Below are 18,049 nucleotides of genomic sequence, written 5' to 3' on the forward strand. Positions count from 1 at the left end.
CAGTGGTGTCCACAGGGTGCTTTTGGCTTCTTTCTTCTTAATTCTTGCTGTCAGTGGAAGAGCTTGCTGTCCTGAGCCCCCTCTGTGCTGTCTAATCCGCATCGTGCTCTCAGCTGCGGCTGAGGTAGCTGACCGGATGTGAGGCAGCAGGAAAGGCAGAGGGAGGGGGCTTTCCTTGCACGGAGCTTAGGTCACCACCGACCTTCATGTGAGTCTGGTTTTAAGCCAGTGACTTCACAGGAAGTTTCCATGTGGTTGTCTCTCTGACATGGGTGACATCGTCAGGCTGCAGATGCAGTCACCGCCAGTCATACAAACAGAATAAAACTTGGAAGTTGTGGGATAGTCATTGTCTGATAAGCAGTTTTGTGTTTCACCATAAACTTCCGGCTAAATTGTTAAAGGGGCAGGTTAAAGGGAATGTGGCCTCTGGGGTTGACTTGTTCACACAGTGACGGCTACGGACTCTGCTTGGACATGTTTTCTTGGCCGACACTGAGCGACCTTCGGGTGACCTTCAGAATGGGTCTGCTGTGCTCTAAGGGCTGTCTCATTTCCCAGACGGGAACGGAGGCCTTTACCGGGCTCTGGCCGCCGGGGACCTCGTGGGGGACATGGAGCGCAGAGGCGTGGTCAGCGTTCACGTCTACTGCGTCGACAACATCCTGGTGAGAGTGGCAGACCCACGGTTCATCGGATTCTGCATTCAGCAGGGAGCGGACTGCGGCGCCAAGGTGAGGCCTTTCTCCACGGGCTCCCTGCCAGCGCCTCTCGCAGGAGTCCAGCCAGCGTTACCGGGCGGTTGGAATATTGTGGAGCCATTCATCTCCCCAGGGATCTTACCCACCCACACCCACTCTTTCTCTTAACGTGGCAACGTTTGGTTCCAGAAGTCGGGTTGTACGCTTGTCCATCAGAAGTGAGAGTTTGCAGTCAGCACCTGGAGGGTGGTCCTCCCCAGGCCCGAGCATCCACGGGCCTCTGAGCCGGCTGCGGGGCTGTGGGGACGAGGCACAGACCGGTCTTGGACGTCAGCAAGGCGCTCCTGGTGGGCTCTCGAATACGACGGGGTATGCAGATTGGGGGTGAGGGCAGTTGGGATTAGTGATGGCTCGACTGGCCACAAACATGCAGGGACTAAGTTGGAGGGAGGTTTACAGGTGGTGCTGTGGGAGACATGCCTTCAGGGAGACAGACAGTCCATGGAATATATCTTGGAAGCGGATGGACATGTTGGAAGGTTTAAAAATATGGATATAAATATTACTTTTCCTGGGAATCTGTAAAGGTATCAATTCCCACAAATTAAAGTATCACACCGTCCTCATCTAAGTCCCAGTGACTCTATTCTGGGTCCAAAACAGTGATAAAGCTTAGAATAAACATGGGAAGGCGGCCAGGAGATGTTGAAGAAGGTTGGTGAGGAGGAGGGGGGAGGTTTGGAGACAATCAGACATTCAGGTGGATTGTGAATACTGCACGTGAGGCCTGCGGTGCTGACCCAGGAGAAGGCGGCAGATTGCCGGCCAGAGCGCGCCCGGTGCACGGAGGAGTCGCTGTGTGACTCACATCTCGGGTTTGGGGGTGAATGAGGATAAAGGAAGGTCTCTCCCTAAGTTCATACCACAATCAATTTCAAATGTATTAGAGTCAAATATTAAAAACTCCATTAAGATGTTAGAAGAAAAGGTAGAATAATTTAAATTCTTTATTGTTTAAAGCATTACATAAGTCTCCTCTTCCCCCTCATTGACCTCTCCCCAGCCTCCCTCACCCCCCAGCTCTGCCTCCCCTCTGAAGATTGACGGTTTGTTAGATGCTTCTCTGTCTCTGGCTCTATTTTTGTTCCTCAGTTTATGATGTTCGCTATATTCCACATATGAGTGAGATCATGTGATACTTGTCTTTCTCTGACTGGCTTATTTCGCTTAGCATAATGCTCTCCAGGTCCATCCATGCTGTTGCAAATGGTAAGAGTTCCTTCTTTTTTACAGCAGCGTAGTATTCCATCGTGTAGATGTACCACAGTTTTTAAACCACTCATCTGCTGATGGGCACTTAGGCTGTTTCCATATCTTAGCTATGGTGAATGGTGATGCTATGAACATAGGGGTAAGAGGGTTCCTTTTTCTCCACATCCTCCCCAGCACTTGTTGTTTGTTGATTTGTTGATTAGAATAATTTTATAATATTGACATGAAGAGAAGGTCTTTCTGACAAAAACAAAATTAGATGACATAAATTTAAAAAGAAGGCTTGCCACAGAGACATGCCAGATCCCTGGTTGGAGATTTTCTGTTATAAAGATGCCCTTTCTCTCAAAATTTATCTGCAGTGTGAATCTGGAAGGGGTGTCAGCCCATTTGACCTCAGAAATGAGCAGCCGAGCTCCAGGCCTCAGTCAGTTCCAGGCTTGAGGGCTCCATAATCACTTCTCCTTTTAGTATCGTGTCACATTATATATAGACTAGAGGCCCGGTGCACGAAATTCATGCGTGGGGCGGGAGGCGTCCCTTCAGCCCAGCCTGCACCCTCTCAGCCCAGTCGGTACCCCTTGGGGGCAGTTGGACATCCCTCTCACAATCCTGGACCGCTGGCTCCTAATCACTCACCTGCCTGCTGGCCTGATTGCCCCTAACTGCCCCCCCACTGCTGGCCTAGTTGCCCCCAACTGCCCCACCATCTCCACCACCGGCCTGGTTGCCCCATGCAGCCTGCTGTTCAGTCGTTTGGTCTTCCCTCACTAACCCCCCTGCCAGCCTGGTTGTAGGCAGCCATCTTGTAAGGGCGTGAGGGTTAATTTGCATATTACCTCTTTATTATATAGGATTTTTAATATATATATTTTTTATTGATTTCAGAGAGGAAGGGAGAGGGAGAGAGCGATAGAAAAATCCATGAAGAGAGAGAATCATGGATTGGCTGCCTCCTACACGCCCCCCACTGGGGATTGAGCCTGCAACCGGGGCATGTGCCCTGACTGGGAATCGAACCGTGACCTCCTGGTTCATAGATCAGTGCTCAACCACTGGGCCCTGCCAGCCAGGCTCATGTCACATTATAAAAGCAAACCCCTTAGAGTAGTTATGTTTGCTGGTAGCTAGGAACTATGATTGGTGCCCTGACTTTCATGAGTGTGCTGGTCTCGCAGTCACTCTTCTCCACGCCCCCAGGCCTGTGTCTGGAACCAAATGGGACTGGGCTGCTGTGGGTCCAGTTCCTAGACCAGCGATTCTCAACCTGTGGGTCGCGACCCCTTTGGGGGTCTAATGACCCTTTCACAGGGGTTGCCTAAAACCATCCTGCATATCAGATATTTACATTACAATTCATAACAGTAGCAACATGACAGTTATGAAGTAGCAACGAAAATAATGTTATGGTTGGGTCACAACATGAGGAACTGTATTTAAAGGGCCAGAAGGTTGAGAACCACTGTCCTAGAGGCATCAGAAACCACTTATTAATCTGTCCTCCCACCCTTTTCATTGTAGTAAAATCAAGACATACTTCTAAAAGCCGCCTGAGTTAGGGAGAGTCACAGTGCAGCAGTAGCATTCTTTGCAGTGCTTTCTACCAGGCTCCTGTCTTGTGAGTTAAGCTTTTCAAGGAGTGAGAGCCTTGAGAATAGACTGTAGGGTGGTGTGGTTTGCACAAAGCTGAAAGGGCAGGACCATTGTGAGTTAAAGATCATTTTCTGGCGCAAGCCTGCATCCCCCCCCCGCTCCCCAATCCTGTCCCCAAGGCCCCTTTCCTCTCACTTCTCCGTGAGCCAGGGCAGCCCGCCTGGCTCTCCGTGGGTGCTGCCCTTCCGGCTTTAACAAACGCCCTCTCAGGCACCCATGCATTTCTAAAGCGGCTCAGGGACTCCGAGGCTCACGGGTTGCAGCTCAGCTTTCAGGGTTTGGCCATGACAGCAGAGCAGGCCTGAGTTCTGCGCTGTCGTTTCTGAACAGTGTAAGCTGACCTCCACCTTCGTGCGGTGTTCAGATGCTCTCTGTGGTTTAGACTTACAGTCCCTGGAGGTTAGTACCTGTCATGGAAGGACACCCTTCACCCTGAGATGAACACTTGGCGTGTGTATAGTGCACACTGGTTCCTGCCGTTCCCATGGGAGCAGGGACAGAGAGGGGATTGGGAAACAAACCTTTTAAAGTTTGTTTTTCTAACGGGACGAGAGGAGTTGATTCCAAACCCCCAGGTAGTGAGCTGCCTACTGTGGGCAGGGAGTGGGAGGCATGGCCGATGGATGGGATCACCTCCGAGAGGCCGTGACCTGGCCGTGCTGTCCCTTCCAGCTCCACTCCTTTCCTTGGTAGAAGGCTCCTTTTCACCGAATCCTGTGCTCCTTTTAGGGCAAGTAGTGCAAGGACACAGTGGGCAGCCCGCAGCGCGGCCTCCGGGCCTCCTGGCCGTGGGAACCGAGCCCTCGCTCCTGCTTTCAGCCGCTGGCAGGTCGCGCTGGCTGTGCTGACTTACGGAAAAGTTACCTCTTCTGATTTGCTTTCATCTATACTTAGCACAGACTCTTCACACCGGGGACACATTTTTCAAAATACTTGGAAGCAGCTGGAACGTGAGTGAACAGGCAGAGCGTGCAGCCCCTCAGCTACTCTATTGTGATCCTTCTGAGGCTCTTTGTGGCAGCGGAACCCTGACTTCAGATTAGTTCTCTCACAGTTGTCTCCTGAGTAAGTTAGACATTTAGGCGAGTTGTGTGGGGTTGGGGTGGCAGGTGTCAGAAGTACCTGTGAGGTTTTTTTAATGAAATACTCCTACATCTCCCTCTGATTTCCACACAACCCTTTCTCTCAGCTCCCCAGCCTGGAGCCATGGACAGAACGTCCAATAGCTGGTTTACAAACTTTCTTAAAGAATAGAACCTCTTCAGATAAAACCTAGCATGGGACACAGATCAGTGGGGCGGGCCTTTCTGCCTGAAGTCGGGGTGGGAGCCAGCGACCTGCCTGCTGCCCCTGCCTCCCCGTGACATCTCTCAAAACAAGGAATAGCCCTGACCGGTGTGGCTCAGTGGATAGAGCGCTGGCCTGCGAACTGAAGGGTCCCAGGTTCGATTCCAGTCAAGGGCATGTACGTTGGTTTGGGGCACATCCCCAGTGGGGGGTGTGCAGGAGGCAGCTGATGGATGTTTCTCTCTCATGATGTTTCTGACTCTCTATCCCTCTCCCTTCCTCTCTGTGAAAAATCAATAAAAAATATTTTTTTAAACAAACAAACAAACAAGGAATAGGCTGTTTCCATGAATGAAAATGGGGGGAATAAGTCATTTTCAAATAAAATAGTGATTTGGGCAATATAAAACGAGAGGCAAAAGGCCTTACTTTTTGTCTTATGAATCTCAGAGAAATTTCATTCTATTTATTCTCAAAGTAGCTGAGTGTGGTTAAGGACACATCTATACTATAATAGCCTAGGTGGTCATCATGCCCTCACACTGTGGTGCCCTCACACCATCACAATCCATCACCAGGAGGCTGCGTGTGCATTGCGTGTGCGTGGGTGGGCGGGTACTTGACACTGTGCATGGTGTGGAGGCGGGGCCCAGCGACTGCTTCACATGGCCAGGCCTGGGCGTCCTGTGGCCCCGCCTACCTTTTTGGGGCGATTGATTGCAGGGCTCCCGCACTGTGAGAGGGCACAGGCCAGGCCGGGGGACCCTCCCCGCCCCTGCCCCAGTGCATGAATTTCGTGCACCAGGCCTCTGGTTAAATAATAAACATAAAGATGTTGGGGGACGTAGGCTTCTCATTCCATTATTCCCAGTTCTGGTGGTTCCTGAAATGTGTCCCCAGTTTGAAAAGTCTGTGCTGAGTATAGATGAAATCAAATCAGTAAAGTTAAAGCTTTTCTCCAGCAACTGATTTCCGTAAGTCAGCACAGCCGGCGCCGGCCTGCCAGCGGTTGAAGGCAGGAGTGAGGGCTCGGTTCCCACAGCCAGGAGGCTCGGAGGCTGCCCTGCTGGGCCGCCTGCTGTGTCGGGGACTTGCTGCTCCCCGGGCAGTTAACGGTGAGCCTCCCGTCCAGTTGGAAAGGGGTCTGTCAGAGACTGTGCAGGAGTAGGTGATGGTCTGCAGCTAGCGCCCCCCCGCCTGGTAAGTGCAAGTGCACCCGGGCTGTGCAAATGGCAGTGGGCAGCGTAGCGAGTGCTTTTCTTCCTGTGATGTTTGCCTGGGGCAGGTGGTGGAGAAGACGAACCCGACAGAGCCGGTGGGCGTGGTGTGCCGCGTGGACGGGGTGTACCAGGTGGTGGAGTACAGCGAGATCTCCCTGGCCACTGCGCAGCGGCGGGGCCCGGACGGACGGCTGCTGTTCAACGCGGGGAACATCGCCAACCATTTCTTCACCGTGCCCTTTCTGAGAGACATTGTCAAGTACGGCAGGGTGGGGCGTTGTGGATTGTTTGTTGGGTGAGAAGTCGGGAGATAACCCAAGTCCAGTCCTGCAGAATTCGCCCACTTCCTGGGGTCACCTGTGCCCAGTGACATGTCTCTGGCACGGGGGTCAGTGCGTTGGGCCATAGGAGCCCCTCCCGGGGCATAAGCTGAGGGCCCAGAGTTGCCCCTTTTCTTCTCTTCGCTCCCGCCAGTGTGCTAGGCCTTGTGAAGCAAGGGACAGACACGAACCCCGGCTCTGCCGCAGCCGGACACTTTGGAGAGGCATTTGCCCCACAGCTGCTGAGCCAGGCCCGGGACGTGCAGAGGGGCGTCAGTCTACGGGAGCTGGTGCCGAGGATCCTTAGGAGCCAGCGCCTTAGAGCGTGAGGGCAGCTGGGCCAGGCGGAGCGTTGCCCTGCCTGCCTGCCCAGGTGTAGAGGGAAGGGCACGCGCTGTCTGACCCACCACGGGCCAGCTTCCGCGCCAGGACGGCTGCTCGGTCCGCCTGGCCCTCGGCAGCCACTCGGCTCCCAGCGGTTCCCAGTCCCCTGTGCTGCTTGTCGCCTCGCGCCTCATCCGCAGTGACTGGTGGTGCTCCATCCCCCACCCTCGGAGGAGCACGCTGAGGGACGACGGGGCCCTGGGGAGGCGTTGGTGTCACGGCCTCGGAGGTCTCCCCCCAGTGACCTCTCTTCCTGCCTAGTGTGCACGAGCCGCAGCTGCAGCACCATGTGGCTCAGAAGAAGATCCCGTGTGTGGACTCCCAGGGGCAGCGCGTGAAGCCCGACAAGCCAAACGGAATAAAGATGGAAAAGTTCGTCTTCGACATCTTCCAGTTTGCAAAGTAGGTGTCACAGCCAGTAGGATGGACTGAGGGTCTCGGACCTGCCTTCCTCTCCCAGGCAGGACGCTGCCTCCGCACACTCGCCGCGGGCGCTGTGACGGCATCGGAGGCCCAGGCCACGAGTGTCGAGTTGCGGGAGGCTCTCCTCACTCAGTGGTCGTCAGCGGTGGGCTCTCCGCCCTCGCTCTGGCTGAGCGACTAGCAGGATCGCCAGAGAGTTGGCCCTGGGCTCAGGCATCTTCCTGCCCGAGAGCCAGGGTCACAGGAGTGTGCTCAGTTCCCGTAGCTCCCAGGAAACCGCAGAGCTGACCGGTATGAAACGCAGACGACCGATCAGCTAAGAATCATTTCACCAAACACATTCCTAAATCGTCCTTTTTCTGCCCCAGAACAGACACTAATGGGATCTTTTTGCACCAAGATTTCTAGTCTTTGTGACTAGTTACTTCTTGGAGTCTTGGTCGGGCTGGGTGGAGGCTGGCGGTGGGGGCCATGCCGAGAGCAGCTTCATTTGTAGTCAGGCGTCTCCGTTTGCTCCCACGGCAGGAAGTTTGTGGTGTATGAGGTGCTGCGGGAAGACGAGTTCTCCCCTCTGAAGAACGCAGACAGTCAGAACGGCAAGGACAACCCCACCACGGCCCGGCACGCGCTCATGTCCCTGCACCACTGCTGGGTGCTCAATGCCGGGGGCCACTTCATCGACGAGAACGGCCGCCGCCTGCCCGCCATTCCCCGGTGAGCGTGTGCCCCGGCCCTCGCTCCTGGCCGCCTCCTCTCTCTCGGTTGTTGCTGCATCTTTAACCAAGCAGAGCATCCCTGCCTGGTGTGGGGGATGCCTGCTCCCCACAGGGATCTGCCGAAGCCCTCGTGTTCACACACGTCTCCCGGGCGTGAAGTGACTCCGACAGCAGTGGTTGGAAGGTGACCGCTGGTGCCTCTGGGTCTGGCTGTCAGCAGCAGCTGTACCATAGGTCACTGCCCACACATCTGGGGGACCCCAAAACTCCCGCCACCCCTACGGGACACAGGGCCACCGTGGCAGCCTCAGGTCCTAAGAGAGGCGCCAGGAAGGGAAATGAATGCCACCGAGTCCCAAGTCCTCAACCTTGAGAAATGTTACGGGATTTTAGAAGTGGAATCAAGGAGATTCTTAGAGCTATTCAGCCAGATACAAAGGCCTTTTAGGCTAAATTTTATATTTTATGATCAAACCTTCACCGGCACCTGAAGTCCCTGCTAAGTCCTTTGGTTTCTGTGCTCACAAAGCATGTCCTGCCGTGTCACTTGTGCCCTCACGGGGTGGAGTGCTGGCTGGGTGCTCAGAGGTGCTGAGCACGGTCCGTGCTGGGCCTCCGGCGGCTGGTCTGGCTGTCACCTAAGGGGCCTGCTGAGCGTGTCCCGGCCAGGTCCGCCGGCATGGGCGTGTCAGCTGTCCTTGCTTGTCTTGGCCATTGAGTTTGTTTTTCAACCCTCCATCTCCTTTGCTGAGTTAATCCCTTACCATCCATCCTGCCTCCAGGCCCGCAGAGTTGGCAGTTCCCTCATTGTTGTGTTTGGTTTGCTCCCCCAGTAATGCTTCTTTGTTCCCACCTAGCACTGGTGCGCACGGACAGCCCGAGGCCGTCACAGCCGGGGTCGCGGACAAGTAACTATCCCGCCTGCCTGCAGCATGGTGTCGGGCTGGCTTCTCCTGGAGCTAGTGTAGTGCTGCCGTGGGGGCGGGGCTTTGGTGGGCGCTGCTTCCTTGGTGGCAGGCATCTGTCTGGACACTAACTCAGCGCAGTGCATGCAGGGCACGGGCAGCATGCCGTACTAAGACCCCACAGGCGTCTGCGCCGCAGTGAGCGTCCGCGAGTGCAGGTAAGGCTGGCGCAGGGGCCCGGCGGGAGCACCACACAGCCACCACGCGTGCTGGGGTGTCTCCTGGGCTGGAGTCATCCTGAGGCCCGAGGGGCAGGAAACTTCTTGGATTTGTTCTCATGCTAATAGCCCCCATTCGGTCTCTCTGTGTTAGCATTAGTCACTGTCCTGCTCCTAAGAAAGTGTCTTGTTGTAAGAGCAGGTCATTTTTAGCTGGAGCACCCATGTCCTCTCCCCTCTGGGTGCTGCCAGCATCTGAAAAGCTATGGTCTGTGTAGCTAGAGAGCGTGGCAGATGCTGTCGCACCCCCGCAGGGCAGGCCTGGTCTGGAGGGAGGCTGTGGAGACCCGGGGACTGTGCTGGGCAGGCCTGGTCTGGAGGGAGGCTGTGGAGACCCGGGGACTGTGCCGGGCAGGGTCTGGGCGGGTTCCCAGCAGCAGCAGAGCTCTGTGGTCACGTCGCCGCCTTGCCACCTGCCCTTCGTCTTGCCCAGCAGAGGCCACCCGTGGCTGTCGGGTCTGGGACGTGGGCTGTGCCAAGGAAGGGGACTCCCAGAGCCGGCTCCTGTCCTGTAGGAGCCTTGGGTCTGTCATCCTTGCACCAAGCGGACTGGGTGCAGCGTCTGGAAGCAGCTGCCTTTATGATTTAAGAAATAGATTTTCGACCTTAAATTTCCTTCTCATTGAACCACACAGCTTTTAACCTGAAAAGTGAGTGATTCTTAATTATACAGCTGCAAACATCCTCCAGCGTCTCAGCAAAGATACAGAAGGTTTTAGAGTTCTCCCTGTTCAGATTCTTTTCGCACCTTCCTGATGCCGCAACCTTTAATACAGTTCCTCATGTTGTGGTGACCCCCAATGTCATCGTTACAAACTGAACATAATTAAAGCATAGTGATCAATCACAAAAACAATATGTAATTATATATGTGTTTTCCGGTGGTCTTAGGCGACCCCTGTGAAAGGGTCGTTTGACCCCCAAAGGAGTCGCGACCCACAGGTTGAGAACCACTGCTGCTTTTCTCCCTGTTCCCTTGAGTTCTCTGTGGCGGGACCTCTGTGATGCCGAGGGAGGTGCTCAGGCAGCTGTGTGTTCCTCGGGTTCAAAACCACCTCCTGACCCTGGCCCCCAAGTCCCTCGGCCTCAGGTTCAGGTGGGACTTCATTTTCCCATTTGGCGTATGTGACCCTGAGCTGCCCAGGGGGTCTGCGCCAGATCTCTGGGGCTCTCGTGATGGAAACTGACACAGTCTGCAGAGCCCTGCGCCCCACCTTTAAAGCACCTTTCCTCCTGTCAGCCCGGGAGCCACCCCACTCAGGCCGCAGGTGCTGTCAGCGTGCAGAGGCCCCGGGGCCCGTGAGAGCAGGCGTTTCCTGCAGGCCCGGGAGGGTCCCAGTGCATGTGTGTCTTCATCTTCCCCTGAGGATACGCTTGCTGACTAGAGAGGGGGAGGGAGAAACACCGATGTGGGAGAGAAACATCGGTTGGTTGCCTTCCTTACGTACCCCGACCAGGGGTTGAACCCGCAGCCTAGGTATGCGCCTGAGCAGGAATCCAGCCGGCTGAGCCACAGCGCGGTGCCTCAGCAGATGCTAATAAGCATCATTTTGTTGGAGTAAATGAAGGATGGCAGGCACTGTGGAGAGCAGTCTGGGGAGGGTGGGGCTTGAGCTAATCTAGAGGAGGGACCTGGGGGGAATGACCTGGAATAGCCCGGAGTGGCCTGGTCAGAGGAGCGTGGCAGGTGGTGGTCCTGGGAGCAGGACGTGAGCCCGAGCACCTTGAATCCAGCTGGCGGTTCTGTTGGAGAAAGACCGGGCATGGCCCACGCGGGAGCCCTGGGCTGGGCTGTAGTTTCAGGGACGGAGAGGGGTCTCCAGGCGGCCGGGGGCCGGGCTTCTGTGCGCCTGGGGTCCTGTTGTAAACTCTGGACATGGCAAAAGCTCAGAGGTCTCAGGGCTTTAGATGGTTTTAACACTTCACTGCTTTGTGCCAGGTGGTGGAGGCTCTCAGGCTGGCAGGTGCTGTCGGTGCTGAGCGTGGCCTGGAGGAGGCGCGTGGTGACGGGCCTGCTGTCGCAGCCTTGGTGGCTACAGGCACTTGGAACACGGTCATTGTGATGCAAATTGAATTTTAAAATTAAAATTGAGTTTTACAGTTTCAAGGAGTTCAGGTTTGAGTGCCCCCTGTGGCGAGTGGCTGCCGTACAGGCTGCGTTGTTTGTCAGACTCTGCGCCTCGCTCTCTGGTGTGGCGAGGAGTAAAATGACTGAAGGATCAAAGCGCCTGGGGACGTACCTGGACCATGTCTGTTTAGTCTGCTGTCCCTTCCTTGTCAAATGAAAACTTGGACGTGAGATGTCCAGGAGGCGATGCATGCACCGGCGGGCGAGGTGCGGCACGCCCGGCTGTCTGCTGACTGTGACCGTGTCCGGAGCCTAATCCTCAGGGCGCTTGGTGTTCGTTGGGGCTGCTAACAGCAGAACTCTGTTCTCACAAGCTTCTCAGAGGGAAGCTGCTCTGTCTTTCCCTCTGACGGGCAGCGTGGGGACAGTCTGTGACACGTGGTCTCTCCGCAGCTTGAAGGACGCCAGCGATGACCCGATCCAGTGTGAAGTCTCCCCCCTCACCTCCTACGCCGGAGAAGTGAGTAGCTTTGCTTTTCTGCTCCTTTTTTAAAGTGGAGTCTGGTTCTGGTTCATGTTTAAGTGGAGCTGCCCTCACAGGACGGAGCATTGCGGGGACCCTTCCCCGAGAGCCGGTTCTGCAGAGCCGCCTTTGCTCTCGGCCCTTCCCCCGCAAGTCCATCCCGGCCCTGCCGCAGCGCACACAAGGCTGGTTTCCACGAAGAGACGCCTCCACATCAGTGCTTGTCCCTTGGACATTGAGATAGAACGGGCTTTTCAAAAATATGTGACCGCCTTGTTTTGTAGATAAATCACATGGCTCTTTTTACTTTACTTATCTATACTAATAAAAGGGTAATATGCTAATTAGACTGGATCAACCGGCCATCTTCCGGACATCTGACTCAGGGGAGGGTAGTTGGGGGCACAATCAGGTGGGCAGGGGAGGGCATTTAGGGACATGACCAGGCTGGCTGGGGAGGGCCGTTGGGGGCGACCAGGCCGGCAGGGGAGGGCCATTGGGAGTGACCAGGCTAGCTGGGGAGGGCCGTTGGGGGCATTAGGCAAGTGAGTGGTTAGGAGCCAGTGGCCCTGGATTGCGAGAGGGTGCAGGCCAAGCTGAGGGATACAACTCCCCTGCACAGATTTTGTGCACCGGGCCTCTAGTGTTTTATTCTCACCTGAGGATATTTTTCCATTGCCCTTCAGAGAGAATGGGAGGAAGAGAGGGAGAAGGAGAGAGGGAAACATCGGTGTGAGAGAAACACATTGACTGGTTGTCTGCCACACGTATTCCGACGGGGCGGATCAAACCTGCAGCCCAAGTGCATGCCCTTGACTGGGAATCGAATCCGAGGCCGATGCTCCAGCCTTGATTGCGAGGGTGCAGGCCAAGCTGAGGGATACAACTCCCCTGCACAGATTTTGTGCACCGGGCCTCTAGTGTTTTATTCTCACCTGAGGATATTTTTCCATTGCCCTTCAGAGAGAATGGGAGGAAGAGAGGGAGAAGGAGAGAGGGAAACATCGGTGTGAGAGAAACACATTGACTGGTTGTCTGCCACACGTATTCCGACGGGGCGGATCAAACCTGCAGCCCAAGTGCATGCCCTTGACTGGGAATCGAATCCGAGGCCGATGCTCCAGCCACTGAGCCAGCGGAGGGTCTGTTGTTCATAAACCTAGTGCTCTTGCTTTGAGAACCAGGGAGCTGGTTCTTCTAACCCAGCGGTTCTCAACCTGTGGGTAGTGACCCCTTTAGGGGTCGAACGACCCTTTCACAGGGGTCGCCTAAGACCATCGGGAAACACATATATAATTACATATTGTTTTTGTGATTAATCACTATGCTTTAATTATGTTCAATTTGTAACAATGAAATTGGGGATCACCACAACATGAGGGACTGTATTGAAGAGTTGCGGCATTAGGAAGGTTGAGAACCACTGCACTAACGTGTGACGTATTTTCCAGAGACCCCGTCAGAGGCAGCCACCCCTCCCCCATGCTTAGCAAGTGCCCCGCACTGGGGACGATTAAAGGAAGAATGGGTATCATCCTATTAACTTTAGAAATAACATTACAGTCAGAATAATTTTGCTGTAGTGTAGTCTGCTCCATGCTGTTATAAGCAGGTCATTAGCTCAGTTTAAAGTGTGTCCCAAACAGTCAGAGAAAAATAAGTGTCACTTCACCTCACCTTTATGTGGAATCAAATGAACCAGATAAACTGATGATCAGAACAAACACAGGGAGAAGCTGGGCAGCCTGGAATCTCAGAGGGAAGGCAGGAGAGGGTGGGTGGGAAGAGATCGGCCAAAGACCTGTGTGCATATGCATAACCCAGGGACACAGACAATAGGGTGGTGAGGGCGGGGGGCGAACAGGAGCGGCTGGAAGAGATAAATGGGGGAAAAAAGAAGACCTATGTAATACTTCCAACAATAAAGATTAAAAAGATAAAATAAAATGTAAAAAAACAACAGAAAATAAAGACAAACAAAAGACACCGTCAATTCTCCACTGTCAGCTGCAGAGGTTTAAAGGGAGTTGATGCCAACAAATTGCCAGGCCACTCAGTCCCACCCGCTCCCTTTTAGACACCTGGAAGGATGTGAAGGTCAGCACGTCCCAGGCTTCGTTCAGAAACGGGTGAATGCCAGGCTGGTGTTCCCGGGGAGCCGGGCGTGGTGGCAACTGAGAAGAGAAGAAAAAACCCTGACTGCTTTATGTTCGATTTTAATCAGGTTCCTAAGCCTCTGACCTTGTGCTAACCTTTCCTAAGTTTGGGGTTTTATTTTAAAGTTGCTCATGGCATAAGACAACTGCAGGCATACCAGGCCACCAGGCCACCGTGTAGAGAGTATTGCAATAAGGAAAAAGTGTGCACCAAATCGGTTCTTACTGTCTCACCCTCCGCTCTCAGCCCAGCTTCTGTGCTGCACACCCTACAGCAGGGGTCCTCAAACTTTTTAAACAGGGGGCCAGTTCACTGTCCCTCAGACCGTTGGAGGCCGGACTATAGTTTTAAAAAAACCTATGAACAAATTCCTGTGCACACTGCACATATCTTATTTTGAAGTAAAAAAACAAAACAGGAACAAATACAATATTTGTATTTGCATGTGGCCCCCGGGCCGTAGTCTGAGGACCCCTGCCCTAGAGCATGTCACAACCCCGGCCGCCTCGCAGCCGCTGTCCGCCCACTGTCGTCGTTTCCTAACCTGCTTCATCTCGCCCTCCTCTCAGGGACTGGAGAGCCTCGTGGCCCACAGGGAGTTCCACGCGCCTCTGATCATCGACGAGCACGGGGTCCACGAGCTGGTGAAGAACGGGCTGTGAGGCAGGCGCTGTCCTCGCACCGAGAGCAGCTTCTCCTGGTGACGGACCGCGGGACCCGCAGGCCCTCAGGCTGCCTCCTGCTCCGCGAGCCCCAGAAGCTGCTGCACGGCCCCAGGAGCCGCAGACTGGGTTCAGGGCATTTCTGTGACTCTCCGCTCATTGAAGGTCTTATTTATATTTTTTAATTGTAGATGTTCCCCAGCCCAGGGGACCATGCCGTCCGGGACACATTCTGCCGCGTGTGTCGGGCAGGGTGCGCGCTTGGTCCGCGGCTGGCCTGGCCCCTCACGGTGTACATAGAGAGAATGTGCACTGCTCACGTCGAAGGGTTTCTACGGTACTGAAGGTTGGTTTTACTTTATCCAAAAGTAAACTTTTTAAAGAAAAGAATTAGACAGGGAAATAAACTTTTAGTCTCTGTGGAGTGTCATTTGTACCTTGAGGAATTCATTCTGTTGGGAAAAGAGGGAACTTGGAAGGAACTTGAGATAATGCAGACAACAGGCTGCCGCTGTGGGAAATGGCAGACACGACGTCCCTACCCAGCGCCGGGCTCTGGTCAGTTCTCGCAGGGACAGTCGCAGGCGCATTGGCTGGTCGGGGGCACGGGCGGTGGCACAGCTGAGGGGCGGGTGCAGGGCCACTGCCCTGGCGTGTCCTCGCAGGATGTTTGGCTCAGTCCTGCCAAGGCGGGGGGCCTCGTTCACCCCAGGGCTTCGCCTGCCCGAGCGCTCGCGGCATGTCTCCTGGGCGGTTAGACACTGCCCTCCCAGCATTTTTGTCTTCTTTGTTTCCAGCTAGAAGATTTTTAAAAAGGAGAATAATGTGGTTATTAAAACGTGGACCATAGATCATTAGTGTCTAAAATAAGATTTGCATGAAAGTATTGAACTTCATAAATACATTTACAAAGCATTTATTGACCAAACGCATAAAATGAGCATCTGGATAAATGAAAAATTCTAAAGTCTGTCTCGGAAGCGATGGATGCCTTTCCTCTTCCCTGACCGGCTGTGTCGGGGGAGTCCTGAGAGGGCCCTGGGTGTGGAAGCGGAAGTGTCGGGCCCGGTTCTGGCACGCGATGCTGGTACTGGTGTCTACGCTCATTTTCTGTGGAGAGCCCTAACCATGTGTTGAGCATATTTTCTGTTTTATCTCAGTAACAGCTCGACTGCTGCTTTCCATCCCATTTCTCAAAAAGATCTGTGAGGTTTGCGTTCTCCATCCGAGCGAGCTCCTGTCCCTGCCTGTCTGCCAGGTTCCCCCACTGCCCCTCCCGCGCTGGGTCTCACCGCGATGGCCGGCCGGCCGGGACGGGTTTGATTGCGAGGACTGTGGTGGGTCTGGGTGCGAGGTGCTAGTGGTCTCTTCCTTCCCAAGCCCTAGTCGGGAAATACGGAGCTGGGGAGATGCTCATGACAATAGGGTTAGCGGCCTTGACAGCTGAGTGGGATTAAAACCCAAGTGTCTCGACTCCAGGCCCTGCCTTCATGAGGCTGTGCTGCCCTGCCCGCCTCCGCACCCAGGGCCTCCGCACCCAGGGCCTCCGCACCCAGAGCCTCCACACCCAGGGCCTCCGCACCCAGAGCCTCCGCACCCAGAGCCTCCGCGCCCAGGGCCTCCGCGCCCAGGGCCTCCACACCAGAGTGCTCTGGGTGGCACCCTTCGCCAGCCGCAGCTGCAAAAGAGTAAAGGCACGAGGCAGCGCGGCCCTCCTGCAGCTGCCAGCGGAGGAGGATGGAGAAGCTGGGAGAGCAGGCCACATGACAGGCCGTGTGCTCAGAGGTGGGCCAGCCTGCAGCCTCCAGGAGGAAGCGGCACCAGCACCATGAGAGACCAGAGGTCACAATGAGATGCTGCCGCCAGGGCCATGCCCTGGGTGGCGTGAAATAAGGGGAACTGTGACCACCATGCAGCCTCTGCCCACTTACTCTAACGTATAGGAAGGAGCGTGTGTGCGCGTGCACGTGTGTGTCTCTCTGGGTGTGCATGTGTGTATTTGTATCTGCATGTGTGCACAAGTGTGTATCTGTATGTGTCTGTGTGTGTGCATATGAGTGTGCCTGTGGTTGCAGGGACTAGCAAAGCAGTTCTGGGAATAGCTAAATCAACGTTTGAGCCCAGAGCTGCGCTGTGTTTAGATGAGTGGCTGTGTTAGTGGGAACGTCTTTCTCACACCCCCCCCCCCACAGTCTCTGCACACGTGTCCACTGCTCGGAAGGCACACGGAGGCCCGTATGCTTGGCCGTGGAGAGAAGGGCCGGCACTAAATCAGTTCGTTCACTGTGCTGTGGGTCGTGGGGCAGGGACCTCGGTCACGTGCTTCTGGGGAGAAGAAAACCCTCCGTACGGTTTGTGCCGTGGGGTACAGGTGGGAGTTGGAAACGCCACCCACAGGCAGCAGTTGTCAGACTGCTTTGCTCATGGACCTTGTCTCAGTCAGAGGTGAGACGTCCTAGTGGCAACCACACCGAAGGCCCAGCGCGTTCTTGTGATTGGCGTCTATTAGAAAGGGCGGCGTCTGCCTCCCGTGGGCCCGGCCTCCGCACTTCACCGACCTTCCCCAGGGCCGTTCTGGCTGGCTGCTGGAGGCTCCGGGCGTGGGGGCCGTGGCCCCTGTGTGTCCTTGGCAGACCGGCCTGTCGGGGCTGCAGGGAGCCAGCCTTGCGGGGGAAAAGGAGGTCGCGCTGGAGCCTGGGCGCAGGTGCGCGGCTGGTCCTTCACGCACTTCTGAATGCGGACGGGCGGGTTGTGAGCCAGCTGCTCCTGGCCTGTCGCACCGCTCGGCCTGGGTGGCCTGTGCCGCCTTTCCGGGAGGCTGTGTCTGTGCAGTCGGGGCAGCAGGTGCCAATGCTCAGGCACTGGAGGAAGCTCCACCTGAGGCTCCAGACGGTTGCCGTCTGCGTACCCAGGGCCCACGTCCACTCCGGGCCAGCACTTGCATCTGCCCCGCCCCCAGCTCAGCAGGCACAGACTGCTGTCAACACTCGCCTCCCAGAAGGACAAACAGGTCACGTGGTCTGAGCATTTTGCATAGGAGGCAACCAAGGACCAAAGAGAAGTGCCCTGTGGCCAGTGACAGCGCAGACTAGAGTCCAGATCAGCCAGACTTGGAACTGAAGGCTTCAGTTCACTGAGAGTAATTGAAGGTCAAAGTGTGGTGCCGGGAGCCGGTCCATCCTTGCTGTTTCAAGGGACCTGGCATATATGGCATACTGTTCTTAATATGTTTGGTCACCTTCTTGGTGAAGGGGCAAGTCGCCGCAGGGCCTATGTGGGCCGGCCGCCGGGCCCCGTGAGGCACAGCCTGACCATGCTGCTGGTGGCCTTGGGCACTCCCCCTGCACAGGAGGCTCATTAGGGGTCAAATGAGTTAGAGGGGTAGTGAGCAGGGTGCCAGGGAAGGCTCCTGCTGGTGGGTCTCAGACACCACTGACCCACTCCCGGGGCCTCACGTAGGGTCATGCTGGGCTCACACAG

General features: G+C 55.4%; 1 protein-coding gene across 3 annotated transcripts in view; it reads left to right on the forward strand.

The window, feature by feature from the left end:
• UAP1 (UDP-N-acetylglucosamine pyrophosphorylase 1) overlaps window positions 1-14,999 on the forward strand; it is a 36,352-nt gene extending 21,353 nt beyond the window's left edge. For 2 of the 3 annotated variants that reach the window (XM_006763171.2, XM_015563552.1), the window contains exons 5-11: window positions 562-734; window positions 6,199-6,392; window positions 7,099-7,239; window positions 7,786-7,974; window positions 8,834-8,884; window positions 11,681-11,747; window positions 14,477-14,999. In XM_006763171.2, coding sequence (XP_006763234.1) covers window positions 562-734; window positions 6,199-6,392; window positions 7,099-7,239; window positions 7,786-7,974; window positions 8,834-8,884; window positions 11,681-11,747; window positions 14,477-14,569 — 908 coding nt within the window. In that variant the 3' untranslated portion in view covers window positions 14,570-14,999. The remainder of the gene's footprint in view (window positions 1-561; window positions 735-6,198; window positions 6,393-7,098; window positions 7,240-7,785; window positions 7,975-8,833; window positions 8,885-11,680; window positions 11,748-14,476) is intronic. The other variant, XM_006763172.2, reaches the window with a different exon arrangement.
• The last annotated feature ends 3,050 nt before the right edge of the window (window positions 15,000-18,049 follow it).

This window comes from Myotis davidii, unplaced genomic scaffold (assembly GCF_000327345.1).
Source record: "Myotis davidii unplaced genomic scaffold, ASM32734v1 scaffold1059, whole genome shotgun sequence".
Lineage (NCBI taxonomy): Eukaryota > Metazoa > Chordata > Mammalia > Chiroptera > Vespertilionidae > Myotis > Myotis davidii.